The sequence below is a fragment of the Panulirus ornatus genome, chromosome 4 (assembly GCF_036320965.1).
Source record: "Panulirus ornatus isolate Po-2019 chromosome 4, ASM3632096v1, whole genome shotgun sequence".
Classification (NCBI taxonomy): Eukaryota; Metazoa; Arthropoda; class Malacostraca; order Decapoda; family Palinuridae; genus Panulirus; species Panulirus ornatus.
Window position 1 is genome coordinate 81,692,052 of NC_092227.1, and position 27,499 is coordinate 81,719,550.

The 27,499-nt window shown below is 37.5% G+C and overlaps 1 protein-coding gene and 1 long non-coding RNA gene across 3 annotated transcripts in view; one reads left to right on the forward strand and one right to left on the reverse strand.

Moving 5' to 3' along the window:
- The window catches only part of LOC139745879 (uncharacterized), a 195,844-nt gene that overhangs the window by 164,025 nt on the left and 4,320 nt on the right, over positions 1-27,499 (forward strand). The window lies entirely within an intron of this gene.
- The window catches only part of LOC139745870 (uncharacterized), a 33,457-nt gene continuing 14,414 nt past the window's right edge, over positions 8,457-27,499 (reverse strand). For both annotated transcript variants that reach the window (XM_071656508.1, XM_071656518.1), the window contains exons 3-4: positions 24,911-25,011; positions 8,457-17,655 (exon numbers count right to left, since the gene is read on the reverse strand). In XM_071656508.1, the coding sequence (XP_071512609.1) occupies positions 13,746-17,204 (3,459 nt within the window). In that variant the 5' untranslated portion in view covers positions 17,205-17,655; positions 24,911-25,011 and the 3' untranslated portion in view covers positions 8,457-13,745. The remainder of the gene's footprint in view (positions 17,656-24,910; positions 25,012-27,499) is intronic.

A 27,499-nucleotide genomic window follows, 5' to 3' on the forward strand; every position in this document is an offset into this window, starting at 1 on the left:
AAACCACTTCAAAACACCCTCTTTTGCTCTCTCAACCACGCTCTTTTTATTTCCACACATCTCTCTTACCCTTACGTTACTCACTTGATCAAACCACCTCACACCACACATTGTCCTCAAACATCTCATTTCCAGCACATCCATCCTCCTGCGCACAACTCTATCCATAGCCCACGCCTCGCAACCATACAACATTGTTGGAACCACTATTCCTTCAAACATACCCATTTTTGCTTTCCGAGATAATATATATATATATATATATATATATATATATATATATATAATATATATATATATATATATATATATATATATATATATATATATATATATATATATATTTCTATGAGTCCACAGGGAAAATGAAACACGATAAGTTCCCAAGTGCACTTTCGTGTAATAATCACATCATCAGGGGAGACACAAGAGAGAAATATGAGTCAGTTGATATATATCGAAGAGACGAAGCTAGGACGCCATTTGGTAAACATGTGATTGTCCAAAACATACAACGAGCATTCATAAACTTATCATTTTACAAATTTTATCAACAATAAAGTTATCTAATTTGTATAGATCATCACTAATAATGAGATTATAATTCTTTGTGTATTTAATAATAGAAGATTCAATGATATTTCCCTTGGTAGTAGAGTTAGAGTTAACTGAGATGGCATTACTCCAGTCAATACAATGATCATAGTTTTTAACATGATTAAACAAGGCATTTGATTCTTGTCCCGTTCTTATACTATTTTTATGTTGCTTAAGTCTAACAGGAAGATCCTTACCAGTCTGACCAACATAAAATTTATCACAGTTTCCACAAGGCACTTTATAGATGCATCCAAGAGAATTTTTTGGTGAATTCCTGATTTAAGATATTCTTTATAGTATTATTGTTGCTAAAGGCAACATTTACATTAAAGGATTTAAACAACATGGAAAGCAAAGTGAAATTATTATTAAAAGGGAGAACTAAAAGATTCTTGGTGTCGATGGGAGGTTTGGGTTCAACTCTATAAAATGATTTCTTTGCTAACTTAAGGGATTTATCAATGAAAGATCTAGGGTACTTTAACTTAGATCCAGTAGAATATATCTTCTCAAACTCATCATCAATAAACTCTGGACTGCAAATACGTAATGCCCTAAGGAACATAGATTGAAATGATGATAATTTAACTCTGTCATGTTGAGATGAGTAATAATGGATATATGAGCATATATTGGTGGGTTTTCTGTATATGCTAAACTTAAACTTGTTCCCTTGTCAATGGATTATGCAATCTAAAAATGGTAACATACCATTATTTTCATTTTCTACAGTAAATTTGATGGAAGTTACTAAATTGTTAAGTAAGGGGAGAAATATTTGTAAATTTTCATTTGTTGGCCACACACAAAGAACATCATCAACATACCTAAACCAAATTGCATTAGAAGGTAAGATATCCTTTAGTAATTTTCTTTCAAAAATTCCATATAAAGATTACTTAGTACAGGTGAAAGAGGGTTACCCATTATATGGTAATGAGGGGGACAAAGATGACAAACTTTTGATAAGAGAAATGTTACCTTTCAACAACTTCATTTCTTTATTGAAATGAGAATTAACTGCTTCTAAGGGATTTTTACTTAGTTTAGAATGTGCCATCATTTAGATCATTCATTTTAGATAAATAGTTACTTTTGTCTAAAATCACAACAGTGTTAGCCTTATCTGCTTTAGTAATATGTATATCCTTGTCTTTTTTTAAGGTGTTAATAGGTCATATGAATCTTGTTGTTGTTGAAAGGTAACATTTCTCTTATCAAAAGTTTGCCATCTTTGTCCCCTTCATTGCCATATATGTGTGGACTTGTCAAAACACATAAACAGAATTTTCCAGCAAGACCTATAGTGAGTTCAGTAGGCTCCATCACATATAAATTGTCAAAATGGTTAGTTTCTTTATTAAGCCCTTTAGTGGGTAAGGTATCAAATTCTAATATCATGAACAATGCAGATTTAGTCGACAAGCTAAACAATATCAATGTTAATTTTGATTTCAAACTAGTTAGCTTTGATGTTTCCTCACTTTTCACTAAAGTTCCAGTTGATGACCTTTTAGAATATTTATTTGATGTCTTGGATGATATTCATTTACCTGTTCCAAAGTCTAATTTCATTGAACTGATAAAATTGTGTATAAAAGACTGTGTATTTCAGTTTAATTGAGATGATTATGCTCAAAATTTGGTATGGCAATGGGTAACCCTCTTTCACCTGTACTAAGTAATCTCTATATGGAATTTCTTGAAACAAAATTACTAAAGGATATCTTACCTTCTAATGCAATTTGGTTTAGGTATGTTGATGATGTTCTTTGTGTTTGGCCAACAAATGAAAATTTACAAATATCTCTCCCCTTACTTAACAATTTAGTACCTTCCATCAAATTTTCTGTAGAAAATGAAAATAATGGTATGTTACCATTTTTAGATTGCATAATCCATAAACAAGGAAACAAGTTTTAAGTTTAGCATATACAGAAAACCCACTAATGTATGCTCATATATCCATTATTACTCATCTCAACATGACAGAGTTAAATTATCAACATTTCAATCTATGTTCCTTAGGGCATTACGTATTTGCGATCCAGAGTTTATTGATGATGAGTCTGAGAAGATATATTCTATTGGATCTAAGTTAAAGTACCCTAGATCTTTCATTGATAAATCCCTTAAGTTAGCAAAGAAATCATTTTATAGAGTTGAACCCAAACCTCCCATTGACACCAAGAATCTTTTAGTTCACCCTTCTAATGATAATTTCACTTTGCTTCCCATGTTGCTTAAATCCTTTAATGTAAATGTTGCCTTCAGCAACAATAATACAATAAAGAATATCTTAATCAGGAATTCACCAAAATATTCTCTTGGATGCATCTATAAAGTGCCTTGTGGAAACTGTGATAAATTCTATGTTGGTCAGACTGGTAAGGATCTTTCTGTTAGACTTAAGCAACATAAATATAGTATAAGACCAGGACAAGAATCAAATGCCTTGTTTAATCACGTTAAAAACTATGATCATTGTGTTGACTGGAGTAACGCCATTTCGGTTATTAACTCTTAACTCTATTACCAAGAGAAATATCATTGAATCTTCTATTATTAAATACACAAAGAATTATAATCTTAATACTAGTGATAGTCTATACAAATTAGATAACTTTATTGTCTATAAAATTTGTATAATGATAAGTTTATGAACGCTCGTTGTTTTGGACAATCACGTTTACCAAATGGCGTCCTAGCTTCGACTCTTCAATGTATATCAACTGACTGTTATATTTCTCTCGTGTCTCCCCTGATGATGTGATTATTACACGAAAGTGCACTTGGGAACTTATTGTGTTTCATTTTCTCCGTGGACTCATAGGAATATCTTGATCACGCGCAAAATTGTGATCCTTTCCAACATGTATATATATATATATATATATATATATATATATATATATATATATATATATATATATATATATATATATATATATATTTTCTTTTTCTTTTTTGCTTTGTCGCTGTCTCCCGCGTTTGCGAGGTAGCGCAAGGAAACAGACGAAAGAAATGGCCCAACCCATCCCCATACACATGCCTTGATTCAATCCACTGACAGCACGTCAACCCCGGTATACCACATCGCTCCAATTCACTCTATTCTTTGCCCTCCTTTCACCCTCCTGCATGTTCAGGCCCCGATCACACAAAATCTTTTTCACTCCATCTTTCCACCTCCAATTTGGTCTCCCTCTTCTCCTCGTTCCCTCCACCTCCGACACATATATCCTCTTGGTCAATCTTTCCTCACTCATTCACTCCATGTGACCAAACCATTTCAAAACACCCTCTTCTGCTCTCTCAACCACGCTCTTTTTATTTCCACACATCTCTCTTACCCTTACGTTACTTACTCGATCAAACCACCTCACACCACACATTGTCCTCAAACATCTCATTTCCAGCACATCCATCCTCCTGCGCACAACTCTATCCATAGTCCACGCCTCGCAACCATACAACATTGTTGGAACCACTATTCCTTCAAACATACCCATTTTTGCTTTCCGAGATAATGTTCTCGACTTCCACACATTCTTCAAGGCTCCCAGAATTTTCGCCCCCTCCCCCACCCTATGATCCACTTCCGCTTCCATGGTTCCATCCGCTGCCAGATCCACTCCCAGATATCTAAAACACTTCACTTCCTCCAGTTTTTCTCCATTCAAACTCACCTCCCAATTGAATTGACCCTCAACCCTACTGTACCTAATAACCTTGCTCTTATTCACATTTACTCTTAACTTTCTTCTTTCACACACTTTACCAAACTCAGTCACCAGCTTCTGCAGTTTCTCACATGAATCAGCCACCAGCGCTGTATCATCAGCGAACAACAACTGACTCACTTCCCAAGCTCTCTCATCCCCAACAGACTTCATACTTGCCCCTCTTTCCAAAACTCTTGCATTCACCTCCCTAATAACCCCATCCATAAACAAATTAAACAACCATGGAGACATCACACACCCCTGCCGCAAACCTACATTCACTGAGAACCAATCACTTTCCTCTCTTCCTACACGTACACATGCCTTACATCCTCGATAAAAACTTTTCACTGCTTCTAACAACTTGCCTCCCACACCATATATTCTTAATATCTTCCACAGAGCATCTCTATCAACTCTATCATATGCCTTCTCCAGATCCATAAATGCTACATACAAATCCATTTGCTTTTCTAAGTATTTCTCACATACATTCTTCAAAGCAAACACCTGATCCACACATCCTCTACCACTTCTGAAACCACACTGCTCTTCCCCAATCTGATGCTCTGTACATGCCTTCACCCTCTCAATCAATATCCTCCCATATAATTTACCAGGAATACTCAACAAACTTATACCTCTGTAATTTGAGCACTCACTCTTATCCCCTTTGCCTTTGTACAATGGCACTATGCATGTATATATATATTTTTTTTTTTTCATACTATTCGCCATTTCCCGCATTAGCGAGGTAGCGTTAAGAACACAGGACTGGGCCTTTTAGGGAATATCCTCACCTGGCCCCCTTCTCTGTTCCTTCTTTTGGAAAAAAAAAAAAAATGAGAGGGGAGGATTTCCAGCCCCCCGCTCCCTTCCCTTTTAGTCGTCTTCTATGACATGCAGGGAATACGTGGGAAGTATTCTTAATCCCCTATCCCCAGGGATAATATATATATATATATATATAATTGGGAGGTGAGTTTGAATGGAGAAAAACTGGAGGAAGTGAAGTGTTTTAGATATCTGGTAGTGGATCTGGCAGCGGATGGAACCATGGAAGCGGAAGTGTATCATAGGGTGGGGGAGGGGGCGAAAATTCTGGGGGCCTTGAAGAATGTGTGGAAGTCGAGAACATTATCTCGGAAAGCAAAAATGGGTATGTTTGAAGGAATAGTGGTTCCAACAATGTTGTATGGTTGCGAGGCGTGGGCTATGGATAGAGTTGTGCGCAGGAGGATGGATGTGCTGGAAATGAGATGTTTGAGGACAATGTGTGGTGTGAGGTGGTTTGATCGAGTGAGTAAGGTAAGGGTAAGAGAGATGTGTGGAAATAAAAAGAGCGTGGTTGAGAGAGCAGAAGAGGGTGTTTTGAAGTGGTTTCGGCACATGGAGAGGATGAGTGAGGAAAGATTGACCAAGAGGATATATGTGTCAGAGGTGGAGGGAGCAAGGAGAAGAGGGAGACCAAATTGGAGGTGGAAAGATGGAGTGAAAAAGATTTTGTGTGATCGGGGCCTGAACATGCAGGAGGGTGAAAGGAGGGCAAGGAATAGAGTGAATTGGAGCGATGTGGTATACCGGGGTTGACGTGCTGTCAGTGGATTGAATCAGGGCATGTGAAGCGTCTGGGGTAAACCATGGAAAGCTGTGTAGGTATGTATATTTGCGTGTGTGGATGTATGTATATACATGTGTATGGGGGTGGGTTGGGCCATTTCTTTCGTCTGTTTCCTTGCGCTACCTCGCAAACGCGGGAGACAGCGACAAAGTATAAAAAAAAAAAAAAAAATATATATATATATATATATATATATATATATATATATATATAAGTAAGTAACGTAAGAGTAAGAGAGATGTGTGGAAATAAAATGAGCGTGGTTGAGAGAGCAGAAGAGGGTGTTTTGAAATGGTTTGGGCACATGGAGAGAATGAGTGAGGAAAGATTGACCAAGAGGATATATGTGTCGGAGGTGGAGGGAACGAGGAGAAGTGGGAGACCAAATTGGAGGTGGAAAGATGGAGTGAAAAAGATTTTGTGTGATCGGGGCCTGAACATGCAGGAGGGTGAAAGGAGGGCAAGGAATAGAGTGAATTGGATCGATGTGGTATACCGGGGTTGACGTGCTGTCAGTGGATTGAATCAGGGGATGTGAAGCGTCTGGGGTAAACCATGGAAAGCTGTGTAGGTATGTATATTTGCGTGTGTGGACGTATGTATATACATGTGTATGGGGGTGGGTTGGGCCATTTCTTTCGTCTGTTTCCTTGCGCTACCTCGCAAACGCGGGAGACAGCGACAAAAAAATATATATATATATATATATATATATATATATATATATATATATATATATATATTATCCCTGGCGATAGGGGAGAAAGAATACTTTACACGTATTCCCTGCGCGTCGTAGAAGGCGACTAAAAGGGGAGGGAGCGGGGGGGCTGGAAATCCTCCTCTCTTGTTTTTCTTTTTAATTTTCCAAAAGAAGGAACAGAGAAGGGGGCCAGGTGAGGATATTCCCTCAAAGGCCCAGTCCTCTGTTCTTAACGCTACCTTGCTAACGCGAGAAACGGCAAATAGTTTGAAAGATATATATATATATATACAGTCGATGGGAGATGAGAGAACCTGGAAAAGCAAGTTGGCTATTGTTTGCTTATGATACAGAACTGGTGACAGATGCAAATGAAAAACTGTAAATATTTGCCACTTTTGGAAGTGTGTGTGAAAGAAGAAAGTTGAGAGTAAATGTGAATAAAATCAAGGTTATTAGGTTTGGCATAGTAGGTGAACCAGTTAGTTGGGGTGTGAGTTTGAATGGAGAAAATTGAAGAAAGTGAGGTGTTTTAGACACTTGGGAGTGGACATGGCAGTGAATGGAACCTGCAAGCAGAGGCAAGTCATAGGGTGGCAAAGGGGATGAAGGTTCTGGGAATGCTGATATATATGCAGAGAAAACATTATCTGGGAGGAGAAAAAATATGGTGAGCATTGAAAGCTCAACTTTACTTTTTGAGTGTAATGTTTCCTGCATTCATTGGCGACTGATGTGGTGTCCTTGTATGTCCTCATGGTGATTGAGAGCATAAGTCTGATTTCCTGAAATAGGGCTCGTTTAATTTGTTCTTGGAGCAGGTCAAGTACATTTGTGTTCATGAAACCTTTGATTGCAAGATGTTCACTATGCATGGGGATGGGATTCAGTGAAGTGCTAGTTTGCCAGAGTGGGGGTTATAATTTTCTGTTGTTCATTGGGTTGTGGGTAAAGTGGGTATTTCGGTGGATATTTAGGTTATTCGTGTCGTGTGATTCCTCCATATCCAGAGCTCTGAGTAGTCTCTCTCTACACAGGACTTGTGTAACATGGAAGCGTTACCAAACTGTTGCATCTGACCGAGTAATATTTATGGTGATGAGGGGGTATGACGTACTCTAGCAGGGTCTAGGGATGAGATCAATATCATCAACTTGTACTACTAGGCAGAAGATGGTAGCCAGGATATCATTCCAATGATAAAAGAGAGAGAGAGGCTGGCCTATTTATCATTTGCCTGGCTGCTGGTTCTCCTGCTCGCAGTGTTGGTTATCTCGCAGACGAGCCACCTCCGGCACCTATACATAGTAGGTACACTGTGAGGGAAAAGTTATCTTGAGCTAGGTTACCATCATCATCGACTAACAGAAAGGAGTCGAGTCTCAAAGAACTTCTTGCCTAAATATGTCCATGCATTTATTCTCGAACACTACTAAAATACCCACTATATGTTCAAAAAAGTGACAGAGAGGGCTAGGAATAGGGAAGGTTGGTAATCCTTCCCTCCTCCATTATTACTTTCTAAAAATAGGAACAGAATAAGTAGCAATGCGAGGATTTATCCTCAAACAATAATTTTGTCTTCCTAATGCTACCTAAGTAAGGCAAATAATGGATTCAAGGATGAGAGACAAGTAAATGTACATCTTTTGCCTGCAAGATATAAAATGAATTTCAGTGCAAAAACATTGGACAACCATTGTTTAGTACTTGCATTACATTATTATACAGGAAGGTCAAGGTGTCTCTCATTCTTGTAACTAAAGGGAATTACTGTATTTACAAGACTTATAATTCAAATACTAGATCTTGCTTGCTTTTTTTATTGCTTCATTTACAGAGTGCTTGCAACAGTGATAAAAAGACTATAATTTTTTCCTTATAAAAAATTAGAAGTTGATCAGTCTACTGATGTGCAAGTTATTAAATCTATAATATTAAACAGTATGCGTTAATCAATGTACTTTATTGAACATACAGCTTTTCTTGAGTTGTTTTCCATTAAGTGCCCATGGCTTTTGTTATTGTGTGAAAGACCCTGTGATTAACCAGGATTCTGCAGCAATTATTTCCACGTTTGAATTTATAATGTTAGACGTGTTTTTCCAATCTGTTTGGTCAAATGAAGATATAATAGCTAACTTCAGGTGGCTTTCACTTACAAGAACAATAAAAGACCATCAACAAAACTCTTTGATTTGACAGAAGTGTGTACAAAATTTCTTGTGAAGGGTGTGCTATGTTTCATCTTGGCCAAACAGGATAATGACCAACATAAATATTATGTTTATTAGCTGCCGACAAAATTAAGCCGCATTCCAACATGGAATGTCATTTGACCAATCTTAGACAGAAAAGATTTTCATAATAATTTCAAAACTGTTCTGGGGGGAAAAAATGTGGAATCCTGTTTAATTGTAGGTTTCTTTGAAAATAATCATAGCTATGTCAATCATGTCAGCTATAGGCACTTTTCGATGCAACACCTTAATGAGAGACCTGATCTGTGGAAAGTATTGGCTGGTTAGCCGAAATTGAACCATCAAACCCCAGGGGGACCTAGTATGACCTCACCATGACCTCTCTCTGCCTATTGTTTTTAAAACATATCTACTGTACCAGTTTAGTCATTTGCTCTGAAGATGTAACATACAAAAGATCTTGCACATTTTCTTTCTCAGTTCCTGTGGGTTCTAGTGCATATATATATATATATATATATATATATATATATATATATATATATATATATATATATATATATATATATATATATATCATTATACTTTGTCGCTGTTTCCCACTTTAGTGAGGTAGCGCAAGGAAATAGACAAGAGAATGTCCCAATCCACCCACATACACATGTATATACACACACACATATACATACCTATACATTTCAACATATACATACAAAGACATATACATAAATACACACGTACATAATTCATACTTGCTGCCTTTATTAATTCCGTCGCCACCCCGCCACACATGAAAAGACAACCCCCCCCCACATGCGCATGAGGTAGCGTTAGGAAAAGACAACAAAGGCCACATTCGTTCACACTCAGTCTCTAGCTGTCATGTATAATGCACCGAAACCACAGCTCCCTTTCCACATCCAGGCCCCACAAAACTTTCCATGGTTTACCCCAGATGCTTCACATGCACTGGTTCAATCCATTGACAGCACATCGACCCCAGTATCCACATCGTTCCAATTCACTCTATTCCTTGCACACCTTTCAACCTCCTGCACGTTCAGGCCCCGATTGCTCAAAATCTTTTTCACTCCATCTTTCCATCTCCAATTTGGTCTCCCACTTCTCCTCGTTCTCTCCACCTATGACACATATGTCCTCTTTGTCAATCTTTCCTCACTCATTCTCTCCATGTGACCAAACCATTTCAAAACACCCTCTTCTGCTCTCTCAACCACATTCTTTTTATTACCACATCTCTCTTACCCTTTCATTACATACTCGATCAAACCACCTCACCACATATTGTCCTCAAACATCTCATTTCCAACACATCCACCCTCCTCCGCACAACTCTATAGCCCACGCCTCACAACAATATAACATTGTTGGAACTACTATTCCTTCAAACATACCCATTTTTGCTTTCCGAAATAATGTTCTCGCCTTCCACACATTTTTCAATGCTCCCAGAACTTTCGCCCCCTCCCCCACCCTGTGACTTACTTCCGCTTCCATGGTTCCATCCACTGCCAAATCCACTCCCAGATATCTAAAACACTTCACTTCCTCCAGTTTTTCTCCAATCAAACTTACCTCCCAATTGACTTGTCCCTCAACCCTACTGTACCTAATAACCCTGCTCTTATTCACATTTACTAACAGCATTCTTCTTTCACACACTTTACCAAACTTAGTCACCATCTTATCAATTTTATAAATACTCCAGACCAATTTCTATATAAGCTTCCTGGTGTTACCCAGGACCTTTCTAAAGGCTCCTGCTGCTTAAGATTGCATTACTTCCAGTAGCACGGAAATGTAGACTCACTTGGAGTGATGAAACTGTAATCCCAATGATACAACCTTGCCAAAGGTTATACTTGTAAATGAATAAACTGTGCATTACACATGACAGCTAGAAACCGAGAGAACAAATGTGGCCTTTTTGTCTTTTCCTAGCGCTACGTCATGGGGGAATGCTATTTCATGTGTGGCGGGGTGGTGATGAGAATGGATGAAGGCAGCAAGTATGAATATGTATATGTCTGTGTATGTATATGTAGTGGCGGGTAGTGGCAGATGGTGGAGGGTAAGACTAAAATCAACACAAACAAATTTGAATACATTGTTTCGCCATAACGAATACATTTCCGAACGAAAAAGCTTCATTAATTGACAAGCCGCAGTAAATGAAATGTATTGGTATGTATATGTGCGTGTGTGGGCGTTTATGTACATACATGTGTATGTGGGTGGGTTGGGCCATTCTTCGTCAGTTTCCTTGTGCTACCTCACTTATCCAGGAGACAACAATTAAGTATAACAACAAAATAAAAATAAACAGTAGTCCTAATGATGTTATATGGAACAAGACATGGGCTATAGATAAGAATGCATGAAAGAAGGTGGGCGTGTTGTTAAAGAAATGTGTAAGAGTAATGTGTGGTTGAAAGTGGTTTGAACATGTAAGAAATAAAAGGGTATGAGAATTATAGTAAAAAGAATTGTGGTTGAGAGAAATGTAAAGGGTGTGCTAAAATAATCTAGACATAGAGAGAGGTTGACAAAGAGGATATATCAGAAGTAGTAGCCTTAAATCTATTTGAGCCCCATAAAAGGGATCCCTGGGCCATATAATAAGAAAGGGAAGACCAAAATGGAGATGGATGGATGGAATGAAAAGGATTTTGAGTGATCACAGGTCCTGAACATGCAGAGTGAAATACAAGCATGGGATAGAGTAAATTGGACTTATGTGATATACAGAAGTAGAAGTGCTGTCAATGGACTGAACCATAACATGTGAAGCAGCCAAGGGAAACTATGGAAAGGTCACTTGTAGTGCATTGCACAAGACAACTACAGAAGGGATGTTAATGAATGTTGTCTTTCTTCGTCAGTTCCTGGCACTAACTCACTAACGCAGGAGACTGCAAACAAGTATGGAAAACAAAATTCATTTCATTTATAAATAATCCTGGACTTATGAAAGTCCTCGTGTTACCAAGGACCTTCCTAAAGGTTCCTGCAGCCTTGGGCTTTGCTACTTCCAGTAGCATGGATTCCCTTGAAGGGAGAAGTTCTTTGACAAGACCATACACCCAGTGATACAACCTCAACAAAAGTGAACAAAGAGGGGGGCCATGTGAGGATATTCCCTCTACGGCTCAGTCCCCTGTTCTGAGCGCTAACTCGCCAATGTGAAAAATGGCGAATATGAAAAACATAAACATTACACAACTATGGTGACATCATACACCCCTGATGCAGGCCGACCTTCACTGAAAACCATGCCTTACACCATTGTTAAAAACTTCTCTGATTCTAGCACCATACCTCCCACACCATACATTCTTAATACCTTCCACAAAGCATCTCTGTCACCCCTATCATTTGCCTTCTCCAGATCCTTAAGTGCCACATACAAACCATCTGTTTTTCTAAGTATTTCTAACATACATTCTTTAAAGCAAACACCTGATCCACACATCCTCTACAACTTCTGAAACCACACTACTCCTCCCCACTCTGATGCTCTGTACATGCCTTCATCCTCTCATTCAACAGCAGTTCCAACGGAGGAGAATGCATGCACTGGAAATCAAATGTTTCATGACAGTATGTGGTGTGAGTTGGTTTGATCAAGTAAATAATGAAAGGGTAAGAGGGATGTGTGGAAACAAAAAGAGTGTGGTTGAGATAGCAGAAGACATGTTGAAATGGTTTGGACATATGGAGAGCACAAGTGAGGAAAGGTTGACAAAGAGGATATATGTGTCAGAGATGGAGGGAACAATGAGAAGCAGACCAAACTGAAGGTGGAAGGATGGAGTGAAAATTATTCTGAGCGATCGTAGCCTGAACATACAGGATGGTGATGGTGAGGGCAGCAAGTATGAATATGTACATGTGTAGATATGTATTTGTCTGTGTATGTATATGTATGTATACATTTGAAATGTACAGGGATGTATATGTGTGTGTGTGGGCATGTATGTATATACATGTGTATGTGGGACGGCTGGGCCATTCTTTCGTCTTTTTTTGCTCTACCTCGCTAACGCAGGAGACAGCGACAAAGTATAATAAATAAATATATATATATTCATCTTTTATTATACTTAACCGCCATCTCCCGCATCAGCGAGGTAGCGCAAGGAAACAGACGAAGAATGGCCCAACCCACCGACATACACGTGTATATACATTAACGCCCACACACACATATATACATTTCAGCGTATACATACATATATAGACACAGACATATATACACAAGTACACATCCACACTTGCTGCTTTCAAATATATATATATATATATATATATATATATATATATATATATATATATATTTTATATAAAAAAAAATATATTATTATTATACTTGATAACCATTTCCCACATCAGTGAGGTAAATTGGAAAAATATGTAAAGTTGAGGAACTTCTCCTAATTCTATCATTTTCCTGCTCCTACTGGAAGAGCAGCCTTAAAACTACTGGAGACCCATAAAAGGGGTCCATGAGTTTTATAATAATTAATAACAATAATAGTCAGTCAAAATAAATAAGAACTTCCTACATACACCTTCGCAAACCATGCATTTGACATGTTCTCAGTCACATTCTGACCTTTTGAGCAGGATTTTTAACTAATATGAACCTAACACGCATTTTTATTCCAACTCGCATGAACCATAAATTAACATGCTAGTATATTTTACACACAACAAAAATTTAGGTATTTGCACATGAGAAGAAAGTACTAATACTGGTATTATATACACATCATTACCATTGTTTCTATACATAGTCTGAAATTCTCCATAACAGTATTAAATTGCATAACAAACAAGTGTGCTCAAATTTCTTGCACGATAAAAAGCTTAGTTTAAAGTATCTCTTCTTTCACCTTTGTAGACTCATGATCAACCTCACTTTTAATATATACAGTTTCATTCAATTCCTCATTTACATTTTCTGAACTCATCATTTCATCATTAAAATTTTCATTTTCTTTTTTACCATATAATAAAAACTTTTGCAATGCCTCATCATCCTGGTCAGTTTCATGAGTTGCTATGTGTCGTCTAAGATGATAACTGCTTCTAAATTTACAGTCACAGAGCATACATTCATATGGTTTTTCTCCTGTATGTATCTGAAAATGTCTATTTAGAGTGCTTGACTCTCTAAAACTTTTTTTACAAATTGAACATTCATAAGGCTTCTCACCAGTGTGTATTCGTGTGTGCTTTCTTAATGTACTTTTTTCATTAAATCTTTTGAAGCACACAGAACACTCAAATGGTTTCTCTCCTGTATGAATCAACATATGTCTCTTGAGAGGATCCAGTCGAGCAAAACCTTTTTCACAAACACTGCACTGAAATACTTTTTCATCTGTATGAGTTGTCATGTGTCTTTTTAGATTTGCCTTTACTGTAAACCCTTTATCACATAACGAGCACAAGAATGGCTTTTCTTCCTCATGACCCAATAGATGTATTTGCAGAGTATGACTGTCTGCAAATTTCTTGCAACACAGCAAACATGTCAAAGGCTTGTCTCTAGTATGTATCTGTTTATGTTTTGTAAGAATATAGTTCCTTGAGAAACTTTTCCCACATATGGAGCACTGATAGGGCTTTTCTCCTGTATGAGTCTTAAGATGGCGAGACAATTTGCTTTTAAATGTAAACTGTTTTTCACATATTGAGCATGTAAAAAGTTTTTCTTCTTTATTAGAATTTTTTAACTTCCTACAACACTGTGGTGACTCCTGTGCTTCAAGTGTTTGTAATGTATCATCATTTTCTTCTTTAACAAGATCATTGTTATCCTCAACTTTATCTATAGCAGACTGGTTAGAGTTACTAAGCTCATCATCCGAGTATTCCCTTACTTCCTTGTCAGGAAGTATAAATTCTTGGTCAACTTTACTGTCCTCACTGTTTGACGTATAATTATGGGATTCTTCACTTTTCTCACCGTGGGAAAGCACATGCTGCTTAAATAGTGCAAGCGAGCTAAATTTATCTTTACAATGTGAGCACTCTAATTCCTTATTGCCAGGACTATTACGCATGTGTCTTATGAGCCCTTGCTTCGTTATAAATCTTCTGCTACACTTAGAACACTGATATGGTTTTTCTCCAGTATGGCTATACATGTGCTTTTCAAGCCCAAGTTTTGTAATAAATTGTTTTTTACACTCAGAACATTCAAATGGTTTCACTCCTGTGTGACTATACATGTGGTGTTCAAGTTGAGATTTCTTTAAAAATTCTAAATTGCAAAATGGACAACTGTAAGGCATTTCTGAAATGTGTGTCTGCAAATGCCTTCTCAAAATACCTTTAGTTTTAAAGTCCTTCATGCATATAGAACAGGAAAATGACCCTTCTTTATGCTGGAACATGTGATTTCTAAGGGTGGATTTCCGATTGAACTTTATATTACAAACTGAACAGGTAAATGGACTACTTTTTGAATGAATCAGTAAGTGCTGTTTCAGATATCTGCCTGAAGTGAACCCTTTGTTACATACTGGACAAATGTATGGTTTTTTTTCTGAATGACTAAACACATGGTCATTCAAGCTGGTCTTATCTCTAAACTTCTTAAAACATAATGAACATTCATATGGTTTTCCTGAATGAGTGAACTTGTGTTTCCTAAGTAGGTACTTCTGTGAGAAGCCTACACCACAAACTGAACAAACATGTGGTTTTTCTCCTGTATGGCTGAAAACATGACAATCGAGTGTAGTTTTATCCCTAAACTTTTTCAAACACACTGAGCATTCAAATGGTTTTTCTCCAGTATGAATTCGTTTATGTCTATCCAAGTGGCTCTTCTGAAGGAACTTTTTCTCACAAACTGAACATTGATATGGTTCATCCCCTGTGTGGAGTGGAATGTGCTTTTTCAGAGAACCCTTCTCTGTAAATCTCTTGAAGCATATTGAACACTCAAATGGTTTTTCACCAGTGTGAGTTCGCACATGTCTGTTACGGTTGCCAGCTATCCTGAAACCTTTGCCACAAAGTGTACATAGATAGGGTTTATCTCCTGTATGAGTCCTCATGTGCTGTTTCAAGAAGCTTCTATCACTGGACTTTTTGCCACAAATTTCACACGCATAAGGCAGCTCTGACGTGTGGGTATTTGTGTGAATTTCAAGATCAAGTTCTTCATTAAACCCAATCCCACACACAGAACATTGAAAAGCATACTTTTCTCTGTGAGTTTCAATGTGTTTTTTGTGGGATCCTTTATCTTTGAATTTCTTGGGACATACACCACATTCATATGGTTTATCATCAAAGTGAGTTCTCATGTGTCTGTTGCAAGCACTTGGTTTTGTGAAGGCAGCTTCACATACAGAACATTTGTATCGTTTATCGGGTCTCCTCTTCAATAGTTTAGGTGCACTTCTAACAGGTTCTTTTCTGTCGCACATTTCATCATCAGATGGAGATTCTTCTTTGACTTCACTCATACATACAGAGTCCTCATATGGCTGTTCTTGTTTATGAGTTCTCATATGACTTTCCAGTGATTCTTCTTCTTTAAATGCACTTGCACATAAAGAACACTGAAAACGCTCATCTTTATCAATTTTCATATCTTCACGACGGTCTATCGAAGTTTTAATTCTAAACTTCTTTAAATCCAGTAAACGTTTAAGTGGTTTTTCTTCATTATGAATCTCTTGATGTATTTCCAACTGGCACTTCTCTGCAAACTTTTCCTCACAAACTGAACAATGAAATGATTCTTCCTCTGAATGGACAGAAATGTCTGTCTTGGGTAATTCTTTCTCTGGAGCACTCTTGAGGCATTCTGCACATACAAATGGTTTCTCTTCAGAGTCATTCTGTATCTGTCTATGGAAACTGTCAGCTATCACAGAGCCCTTACCACAAACTGAACACGTACAGGATTTCTCTTCTGTATGAGTCTTCATGTGCTCTTCTATGGAGCTCGTATCCCTTACCTTTTTTCCACATATTTCACACTCGTAAGGTAGCTCTGCTATATGGGTATTTCTGTGTGTATCAAGATCATTTTCTTTATCAAATGTAATCTTGCACACAGAGCACTGAAAAGGATATTTTTCTTCTTGTGTTTCAATGTTCTGTATTTGGGATGCCTCTTCTTTAGAGTGACTATTCATATGACTTTCCAAAAGAGATTCTCCTTTAAATCCACACCCACATATAGAACATTGAAAACATTCATCTGTATCAATTTTGATGTCTTCATTGCAGGAGCAGGTGCCTGTGTACTCCTTTCCACACTCAAGACATTTACTTGACAGTTTCTCATTGTTATCATGAAACATAGCTAAACCAATATATATTTTTTTCTTTCACAAAAAAAGGAACTTTTCCTTGAAAAGGTGGGCAAAATAATAGTTTTCTTATTTCTATTTGTCAGTGTACAATACTTAAGTTCAAATAACATCTAAATAACAACAACTATGATAAATGTCATCTACTGAAAAACATAAACTGCTTTTGAACCATTATATATATAAAGACTTACTATCCACTAATTCAGTGCCTGTACAATTCTGGTAAAGTGGTTAACACTATACTGTTATTAATTCAACAGAATTTAACACATTCCACGATACATATGAAATGTTTGCTAAAAGTTTGTTTGATTTCACTGTAGCTCAAAACTGTTTGATTTAAAAGCCAAATCAGAAGAATTTCATATCTTTCCATCAAAATAATAGGTGATCGCCTACTTCACAGCCATACTTGAAAGTCTCTCTCCATCTCTGCAACCTGGAAATAAATGAGATAATGAACATCAAAAGTGTGAATAAAGCTTTGGAACACAAAAGATTTTATCATCACTGCTGGAAGTGATATTATGGTGAATTAGTTTACATTAAAGTGAAACCAGAAAAGTTAACAGATTAACAAGTTATCCAAAAAATTATTCATGGATTCACAGCAAAAAACCTGCCTTGATGTAACTGACACCGTTCTACAGGTTTGAGAGCAGTAACTCCAATGATAGCCATAGGGTCAATCCCGGTAACTTTAACTCTATTTCTTGCAAATATCAGAGAATTGGACTGACATTAATGTTGTACACCTCAAAGAAACATATGACTCTCTACTGTCCTACTTCACACATCACCAAACAATTACCCTTACCAGTAACATCACTAACAATGTTAAACACTCATCACCCTGAAGTGGCCATTAGCCATAGAAAGTTGGTGAAGGAAGCAGGAAAACTCCCTGAGAATGACTTTCCTAGCCAATGGAAAAAAAATTTTAAGCATCAAAGCATGTTCTCTGCTTATAAAGAACAATTACTCTCAAGACTTGCCTACATACAATGAAAACAAAATGGTGAAATATCTTCCCACCTTTTAACCAATTATACTTGTACAGCAAGGAAGTTGAATATAACAATCTTAACACTCTCATGGTCCTCAGTATTACAAGCCAAGGTCCAGCCTCCCACATCACTCATCCATTAACTCATGGCTATCATAAGAAGCGTGTTTACTTTTTGCAATAAAATGCACTGTAAACAATATAAAAGTACAATTCATTTTCATCAGAACGATCCTGAGTAGTATATCTTGAATCTATTTATCTTATTCAATTATTATACTTTGTCGGTGTCTCCCGCGTTAGTGTGGTAGTGCAAGGAAACAGACGAAAGAAAGGCCCATCCCACCCACATACACATATGTATACATACACACCCACACATACACATATGTATACATACATGTCCACACATGCACATATACATCCCTATACATTTCAACATATACATATACATTTCTTTTTCATACTATTTGCCATTTCCCGCGTTAGCAAGGTAGCGTGAAGAACAGAGAACTGGGCCTTAGAGGGAATATCCTCACCTGACCCCCTTCTCTGTTCCTTCTTTTGGAAAATTAAAAAAAAAACAAGAGAGGGGAGGATTTCCAGCAACCCGCTCCCTCCCCTTTTAGTCGCCTTCTACGACACGCAGGGAACAAGTGGGAAGTATTCTTTCTCCCCTATCCCCAGGGATAATATACATATATACTCATATATATATTCATACTTGCTGTCTTCATCCATTCCCGTCGCCAACCCGCCACACGTAAAATGGCACCCCCTCCCCCGCACGTGTGTGAGGTAGCACTAGGAAAAGACACAAAAGGGCACATTCATTCACATTCACTCTCTAGCTGTCATGTGTAAAGCACCAAAACCACACCTCCCTTTCCACATCTAGGCCCCACAGAACTTTCCATGGTTTACCCCAGATGCTTCACATGCCCTGGTTCAATCCACTGACAACACGTCATTCCCGGTATACCACATCATTCCAATTCACTCTATTCCTTGCACGCCTTTCACCCTCCTGTATGTTCAGATCCCAATCACTCAAAATCTTTTTCACTCCATCCCTCCACCTCCAATTTGGTTTCCTACTTTTCCTCGTTCCCTCCACCTCTGACACGTATATCCTCTTTGTCAATTTTTCCTCACTCATTCTCTCCATGTGACCAAACCATTTCAATACACCCTCTTCTGCTCTCTCAACCAAACTCTTTTTATTGCCACACATCTCTCTTACCCTTTCATTACTTGCTCGATCAAACCACCTCACACCACATACTGTCCTCAAACATCTCATTTCCAACACTTCCACCCTCCTCCACACAACCCTATTTATAGCCAATGCCTCGCAACCATATAACATAGTTGGAACCACTATTCCTTTAAACATACCCATTTTTGCTCTCCGAGATAATGTTCTGGCCTTCCACACATTCTTCAACGCTTCCAGAACCTTCACCCCTCCCCCACCCTGTGACTCACTTCTGCTTCCATGGTTCCAGTAAATATTTATGAAAAATTAATAATAAAGAAAATTGAGTTGAACAGAAACATATTTTAAAGAGCACCAGAATTACACGTATAAACTTTTGTAACGAGACGTATTACAACTGAGACAAAAGTACAAATATTTTTACCAAAATTATGGAAAAGAGTATTCTACATGAAATAGTGAGCTGAAAATAATTTCAGCTTCTGTGCTTTATCATTTCCGCTGGAACGTAAATTTATGAATAAACATGCATAACCTTACTCTGCAGCCCAATCAGTATTCTGAATCTGATTATATTGATATACCTGCTCTTTACATCTACATGTTTAATCTTGCTACCATATTTCTATGCAATGATTTGATCAATTAATTCTGCATCTTGAAACTGCCCATAAATCAATAACTGTATCGGATAAACTTGTTAATTTTTCTGCTGATTCCTTCCAGCATTACACTTTACCATCTTTTTTCCTATACTGATTTGATGCTAAATGAGACAAATATTTCTTGTATTTTAGTTCCATTTTGCTTTTCTATTTCAAACCTAAATTCCTTTAATATCTTCTAACCACTGCTGACATGGCACTGGTAAAAACATACTCTAATCATGGCCAACTCAGATGAAAGCTTGGTTAAAACATGTGAAGAAAGAATGCAGAAAGAATTAATCCAATTCCCTCAGGTGTTTAGTAACCAAAGTCTTAAATATAGAAAAGTTAAAGGAAGCAGGAAAGACAAATTACAGTTTCATTATTTTGTTTCATGAGGAAAGAAGGAGATACAATAATACCCAAGGTGCGAAGGAGATGCAGTAAGAAGCAGTTACAATAACAACAGCCAGAAACATGCTACATGTCCAGCCAGGTCAGTGATGCTGGGACACATACAGACAATTCAAGAAATCAGTAACTGATGAAAGAAGAAAGCGACAACACAGCAGGTGGTAAGCAAGGTGAATAGCATGATAGTTAATAAGGCTTCTGATTCCACTTTGTAAGAGAAAAGGAAGAATGAGGGCCACACCTATATACAAGCAGTATTCCATATTGGGAGAGAATGAGGCTCCTACACACATGAAACAGCTGTTCTAAGAAAAATAATTGTGGTACATATGCACTACCTACAGCTTTTGGGATACAGATTTTGATGTTCTTTATGCAAAGGTCTCCAAATTTAACATTGAAAATATGCGTGATTTAAAAATATAAGTAATATCTGCATTTTGGCACCGCTGAATCACTTAGTTACCATTTCCCCACTCCATGATGTTGCATAAGTATGTATTAACTCTTCAACAGTGGAAATGGTCCACAAATTCCATCATGACATGCACAAAAAAAATTCCTTTATGAAATGACAAATCAGTCTTTAAAAGAAACTGAAGTAAAGAGAAAGTTATACTGTTACTTTTGCAATGGTCTAGTCCACTACTTCTTGTGGAGTGAAGGAGGGTGCAAATGACATGCCTGACAGGTATTACAAGAGAAGGACATGGAGATGACTTTCTTTCAATCTACTGAGCTTCTTTTTCAGTTGTACTCTTAAATCATATACAAGCTAAGCAGTGATGGTAAACATGAACATATTTAGAAATATTACACCTTCCACACTAACAATCTTTAAGAGGGAGACAGGCTAGTAATAATTGGGAGGACAGTGAATTTGTGTTTGTTTATCTTTGTATGAATCAAGAGTCAAATGAGCAACTCATTTAAAGACACACCATAAACATGTTTAGAAACTTACACCTTTCAGGCTACAAATAACTGTGTGGACAGAAAAGTCAATAGCATACATACATGAAATGGGTCCTAGAGGTCTTTCTTTGGAAATATTCAAGCTCTTTACCTATCAAAATTTACCAAAGCTTTCCATCACCCCCACAATTAGGCCCAGATTTTAAGCAATTTCTTTCAAGAGCAAGAGATTAGTGGAGATGCCTCTAGTGAAGGTCTCCCTCCTTTTCATATGTGTGTGCTAAAATAACTAAGTCACTTATTTCCTAACATTTCTTGGGTTACTCATCTTCACTTTCCTCACAAACTGATACATATCAAATGTTACTCTAATTACAAACATCATAAAAAAAATCTAAGCACTTTCCACAATTATCATATCCACATGACCCCCAGGTCAATGGTTGTGCACTTATGATGAAGGTTGCTGGGATACAAGGTGAAGCAGAATTTTTTCCTATGCCTTCTTACTAATGGAAGAGACCTCTATAGGGTACAAATGGTACAACATGACAGCCAGATATTCAAACAGTGGCAGAAAAATGATAAAAGAGCATATCCAGTCAAGTGAACAGTCGTTCTAAGGAAAAGCGTGCTGAAGTATGTATAGGTGAAATCATTTGCATTATAGCAAACACAGTTGGAGAGAGAAAACTCATTTAAGGAGACAATCAGGAAGGAAGGTAAGCAATGGGAGAGAACCCCAATGGATGACAATGCTCAATGCTGACTGGTACAAGGGAGATGTCACTATCATAATGAGATGAACGGAAATGAAACTATACAGAAGAGAGAAGCAGAAAAGCCAAAAGAAGGAAGTTGTGTATGCAAACATGTCACACTGTCAAATGCTTTATATATGTCTCAGGACATGATTCACTAAAAGTCTAACGGGAGGATAAATGGTGGGTCACATACACAAGATCACCACAGGAATATGTAATGGTGATCTGAAAGTCGGGAATGAGATTGTAAAAGTTTAAGAAAAATGAAGTTGAAGGAGCTTTAATTAAAGACTTTGGATAGATCAAAAGGGTGACCAAAGGTAAACATCAAAATATCTAATTATACCTAACCTTTCACACTAAAAGGTGATAGGGAGATAGGCTGGCAACTATTGGGATGATAACATGGAATTTGTTCATCTATTTGTTTTTAAGTGAGTTGTTCACTCAGCTCTTAATTCATACTCAGAAACAGCATAAATATGATTAGAAATTTACACTGTAAATGGGTATACTTTATACAAGGAAACACTGGTTCTTTAGCAAGAAACATAACATGACAAGGATCAGAGATAAATCAGAAGCATACTCCTTAAGGACATGGGGAAGTATGCCATCCAGTCCATTCACCTTGTCTATCCATAACAGGGAGACCTCTGAACTTTGTGCATTGAAAACAGAGAAGTGGGAGGGAAGAGTAGAAGTGGAATAATCTAGGGTGAAATTAAAGCAGAACAGGACATCAAAACAACTAATCTTATCAGCAGCAGAGTTAGCAATTGATTGATCAAGAAATAAAAGAGGAGGAAAGATTGAATTACACATGTAGGAGATTCCTAGGGCTAGGAACCAGAAAGGATCATCAATAAAAAAGTAAGTCAATACCAGCAAACTTCTTTCACATGAAGGCATGCTCGACTCTAAAACGAACAGCTCTCCAATAAGTCCAATAATGGTGGAATGAGAGTAACAAAGGGGAAGTTGAAAGAACAAGAATTTATTTTTTAAGGAGGGGGGTTCCATGGTCCATTACACAAGCCAACGATGCAATAACCATCACATAAATAGCTAATGAGTCACAATTCAGAGAGGAAAAACTTAGTAAAAGGGATGTAGGATTCTATCCCAGCCACGACGACCTCTGCTATTTGGATAGCACAACTGGAAGCATCCCAGCCAGTGAAGATGTACTCGTCAATGAAAGTCAGCATAAATCTGCACAAAAAAGACTACTAAGACGCCTTTAAACTCCTAAAGTTGATATTTCAAGAAAGGGAAAGAGGGTGGACACATGCACAAGTGAAAATGATAGTTATAATTATTAGTGGGATCAGAGGACTATAAGGGATCAGATTTGATCATCTAAGCAATGCTTATTGTTTATGATCAGCTGTTGTTAGTTTGTTTACATGCTTAAAATTCTGTGTTGTTTACAGAAAGATGATGGAGCAAGTGAGTATGTAACTGAATCAACAAGTGAGTAAGCAAACTAACATGGATGGGTAAGTGAAAAAGTGAGCAAAAGCAAGTATGTTTGCATATGTTTAATTACCTAACCACATTGTACGCAAAGGAGTTCTGCACTCGTGGAACCTAATCTCTTAAACTTTCCTATAATACAAATTTACTTATTCATCATTTACTATGACACTATAAAAGGATTTCTTTACATCCTTTTTACAGTGCTGATATTTGTCAGAAGACAGTTTGTCTCCTCAAAACTTCACAGGCCAAGTCTTTCTGGTGACAGGTTAGGTACACTGTTGATTCTGTACTTTATTCCCTGCTACATCATATTCATAACAAGGCCTTCTTTCGCTATGTCCCACCTTCATTACTTTTCAGTTACTTGGATTGAGTTTCGTTAAGCATGTATCATACCAATCATGGAGCTTGTCTAAGTCATCTTGAAAGATGATGCAATCCCTGTCATTCCAAGCTTCTCACATGATCTAACCATTATCCATAAAAGTCCTTCTGATACACCATTTGAACAGAATAAGAGCAGATATGGTATCAAAACCAAGCTCTGCAGCCCTGTGACCTCAACCCCCTTCAAGAAGGCTCCTCTATATGTGTTCTCTGTTTCCTCCCAATAAGGTTACCTGCTATCCACCAAAGGAGTCTCTCCTTTATGCTTGCCTTATACTTCAGCTTCTTTACCAACCTCTGATGCCTTATGACAGTCCAGGAATACATAATCCATTCATCAATCTCTTATCTAAAATAGAGCTCATTATCTCATACAAGTTTTAAATATTTGTTGTGCACAACTTCCTTTCCCTGTATCAATGTTGTCTCTCAATTAGGTAGTTTGCATTTTGCAACTAATAATTCACTTACTCTTTGACTACCTTCACAAGTGTTTTGCAGAACACCTTCATAAGAGGCACCAGTGTAAAATTCTGAGAAATTTCCCAATCTCCATTCTTAGAGCTAGGTAAACATTTCTTCTCTTAATTGATCTCTGATATCTTGAAAAGTAAATTAAAGTTATCAGGAAAATCAGATATGCCCTCCAGAGGCATAACAAACCTTCATGTTTAATAAGTTTACTGACAGGAATACGTACTGTAGGTCCATGGCTCAGAGCCCATAGAGCAGCATACAATAATTACTATCAGCTGGTTTAGATTATCCACATAAAAAAACATTAATCACTCGCTGAAGAAAATTTTTGTTAGGCCTTAAAGTAATGCGAGTTACTAAACAGCACTCTAGACCCTTACCTTCGTATGAAGACTGGTACAAAAATTGTGACATCAACTTGCTTTGATCATTCTTTAAATAGTGTAAACGGAAGATCTCTTCTATACTGACATGTGTGATCCTGAAAAACAAGACCAAAGGCAACTATTAATAAACTTGATTATACCTAAAGTGATGCTGATTCAATTTTAAGACTGTGATTGACATTTGCTGATAATTACATACTTCAGTTATGCCACTTCATTAACAAATCATTCAAATCAACCTACATTCAATCTAACCAACACAAGAAAAGTTGTCAAACTCAAAAACTAACAAATTAGCTGGGGGGAGAAAAAATATTGGGTTGTCACTAAACATTAATTAAGTCTACAGCAACAACCTCCTTCCAGGCTCTTAAAAATTTTCATAAACTGTTTCTCATATATACACTTAATTTTTCTTCTTTGTGCAAGTACTGTTTTTCCTTAATGGAAACACTTCTCTTTTAGATGATCACATCAGTCTACCTACCAGGTAATGTATAGTTAATTAATCCGGTGACTGCAGTTTCTCTAAACATCTGATGTCCCCTACGTGTATCCCCTTAATGTGAATATTTTCATAAATCAAAAATATTCAATAATTTTTATCTATCTCTCCGATGCCTGTTCCAACTGGAACTCCTTCAAAGGGGTGGGCACAGCAACAGAGTCTCCATAACTAAAGAACTCCACTGCTGCCTCTTGGCCTTTAGTGCCTCACCCTTAACAGGCACTGGCAGAGGGCAACTCTAGTGCAGTGTTTTCAAAGCCTCCTACCCAATGTTTATAATCTCTTCTGTCTAATGCTCCTAACTACTAATTCTACCTAATGCTTCTACATAATGCTCCTACCTAAATGTTCCTACCTACTATTTCTATCTACTGCTCCTACCATTTTGCCAAAAGGCAGGGTTAGTGCATTATACAATAAATCTTTTATAGCTATAATCAATATCATTTAAAGATAATTTCTAATAAGAAAGACACAATGCAATTGGTAGAATTACCAGCTGCATCAGTCTGATACAGTGTTGTCATGGTTAGGCGAGCACTAGCAACACTGCCTTCATTTTTGCAAGTAAACCTTTTTTGACTCATCTTGGTCAACTTTTGTTGCTTACCACAAAAGAGATAATTTTCTGAAAAAAAGTGCTTTCTTAATTCCTGTCCAAAGAGCCCCTTTTATCCTCATAGAGCTCCTCTGTATATATATGTATACACATGCTAGCGAGACCCACCAGCATGCGCTGGCAGTGCAGGCAGGAAGACCAGAAGGATTACATCTGCTGCAGCCTTAGGCCTACACTCAATAAGAGAAGACTGGGTTACAGCCAACATTAGCCAAACCCTTCAGGAGCTTCTTACCCCAAAGGGTCTCACCTACCCCAACTCCCAAGTGAAGCACAACCACACAGTCTGTCCCTGACCATTGTGCTGGACCATGGGTCATACCCAAACATCTTACATATTAACACACATTTGATGGCCTGGTCATCATTTCCCAACCACTAATGTAAGCCAATGACTTAACTAAATAGATACTACTCCATCAGATGATCCTCCACTTGTAATCCATTACAAACTACTTAGCACATTGGAAATACAGCAACCACTCGAACAGCAACACAAAACCCCTCACTTCCAACACAAACTCTCAATGAACAAAATAGAACACACACTCTCAAGTACACAGCACAACATTCACACAAACCTATATCTATATCTCTGATGCCAGTTTCCTTTGGGAATTCCCCTAAGGGGGTGGTCATGGCAAAAGTCTCCATAACTGGTGAACTCCAGTGCTGCTTTTTATGCTTTTAGTGACTCTACCATAAAAAGCCACTGACAGAGGGCAATTATAGCACAGTTGTTTCCAGTGGCTGCCACCTAATGTTCCTACTGATTACTTATACATACTACTTCAACCTAGTGTTCATACCTAATTGTTCCTACCTATACTACTTCTACTACTACTACTACCTAACATTCCTGTCTAATGTTCCTATCTGTAACTTCAAACTACTACCCCTTTTTTTTTTGCCAAAAGGTAGGGCTAGCACACAGCACTTACCACAGGAAAATCTAGTTACAAAGACTGAGATGTGTAAATCAAGAGTTGTCACGAGTTATGCTGACAATGAGAGACTGTATGATTGTGGGCAGAATGCCAGCAGTCCTAGTGTGGGTAGAGCAGAAAGAAAAGACAGCTACCTGGGTTAGAGAAGTACAATGCGACAACCACTAGAGATGGAATACTATGCAGCCATCACTAATCCTCCGGATACCAAGGCTGGTAGTAACGGTAGTATACCTCCCTAGTTGGTGGCTGCCTACCAATTACTACCACATAAACATCATCCAAGAAACCAGAAACACACCCAGATCTACAATCCCACCTTTCTAAGAACAATATCTTTCTATATATCTGTAATGAACAACAGTTAACAGACAAGGATGGGGATTTATAACACTTGTGCACCAAACCATATTTTCTTCAAAAACCAATGACACCAAAAAACAGCTCAAAGGCAATGACAGTACCCTAAAAAGATAGCCCATAAGTATAAAATTTAACATAACCCACAA